Below are 1,565 nucleotides of genomic sequence, written 5' to 3' on the forward strand. Positions count from 1 at the left end.
ACACACACACACACACACACACACACACACACACACTCACACACACACAAACACACACACATTGTTGTGTATTTTGTCAATGCTATATGTATTTTATTCTATCGTGTCTTTTCCCTATCAACAAAAAACTGTCAACGTAACAACATGCTTTTCTTTAACCAAACTAAACCAAAGATATCCCTTTTTCCACTGTGGGTGGTTGGTTCGGGCTCTGGTATAGTTTGCTCCTTCTTTCCTATTAAACATCTATCGTTCTAATTTCTCGTCCTCCTTTTTAGTGCTTTTTATTATCTCATAGCACCTCTAATCTTCGACACTGTTATGACCTTATTTAGTTGCAAGTGGTTTTAAAACACTCTTACTTAAACACATTTTTCCCACCACAAAAGAGAAAAGGCCAGTCTGCTGCAAGGAGCCAGCAAAGTGTTGACGGTCAGTGAAGACACGCTTTTGGACTACAGCACAGCGTCAGAGACAGAGGCAGAGAGAGACTCCGAGTGACTCCACCAGTCACAGTAATATTATATCACGTATGTGTTATCATCATCATCTTCATCATCATCATCATCATCATTGTAGATAGCAGGGAATAAAAAAGGGTTTGAGACAGTAAACTTTTCAAATTTAGTAAGTTCGACGTTTCGCCCGGTAAAGGGCTTCTTCGGGAACATGCACAAAAAAATATAAAGGAAAATCTATGGACTACAAGCTATAGCAACCAAAATGTGCGCATACACGTCATAATGTCAAAATGTGCGATAAAAACAAATCGGAAAGACCAGAGAACATTGAAGGCTATGGCAAGAAGTGGTATGAATATAAAATAGTAAGTAGATCTACGTCAAATCATATATTATTATTATATCATCATCATCATCATCAATACCAATATGTGAGGCAGCGTGGTGGAATCAGGCTCTCGTCAGTTTTTGGGCATGTAGAGTTACTGATATAGTCTTAAAGGTTGTTTACTTGTGTTTATTTGGATGAAAAAAATATCCATTTATCTTGATTACAAGTCGACATATTTGCGAAAGAAGGAGGTGGGGGTCATCTGTTTTCAGAGGTAAAATGAGTGAGAAAATGGCCGCCAAAGATTAGTTATTTCCTTAGTTTAAGAGTCCGTGGTAACTGAAAATTTACATTATTTGTGCCTTTAATCAACGTTTTTCAGAAAAAGTCACACAGAAATGAGTTCTTTAATGCGCATGAAAGGTGTTGAGCGAAAAAACTAAAATTTGATGAAAATTCACAAACCTGCGAAAAAATGCAAGTTTCTTCACTTTGATTATTTTGATGAGAGCCTGATTCCACCACGCTGCCTCACATATTATTATCCTGATCATCATCACAATCATTATCATTATAATCATTATTTTTGATCCATGATAAGAGATATGTGCACAGTCTGTAATTTTTCATTATGTCAACTTTATTTCACAAACAAGTGTTTTATATGATGTGACGTGGGCCAATCGCCTTAAACACTGATTAAACATCTACTTACATCATCATTATTATTAATTTATTATTTTTTTCATTATTTCTATAATCCTGATCCGAGC

The 1,565-nt window shown here is 35.9% G+C and overlaps 1 protein-coding gene across 1 annotated transcript in view; it reads left to right on the plus strand.

The window, feature by feature from the left end:
* The window catches only part of LOC101856468 (ATP-sensitive inward rectifier potassium channel 12), a gene marked incomplete in the record, with an annotated part of 16,733 nt that overhangs the window by 14,548 nt on the left and 620 nt on the right, over positions 1 to 1,565 (plus strand). The window contains 1 exon segment of the mRNA XM_013088554.2: positions 390 to 530. Coding sequence (XP_012944008.2) covers positions 390 to 501 — 112 coding nt within the window.

This window comes from Aplysia californica, unplaced genomic scaffold (genome assembly GCF_000002075.1).
Source record: "Aplysia californica isolate F4 #8 unplaced genomic scaffold, AplCal3.0 scaffold00761, whole genome shotgun sequence".
Classification (NCBI taxonomy): Eukaryota; Metazoa; Mollusca; class Gastropoda; order Aplysiida; family Aplysiidae; genus Aplysia; species Aplysia californica.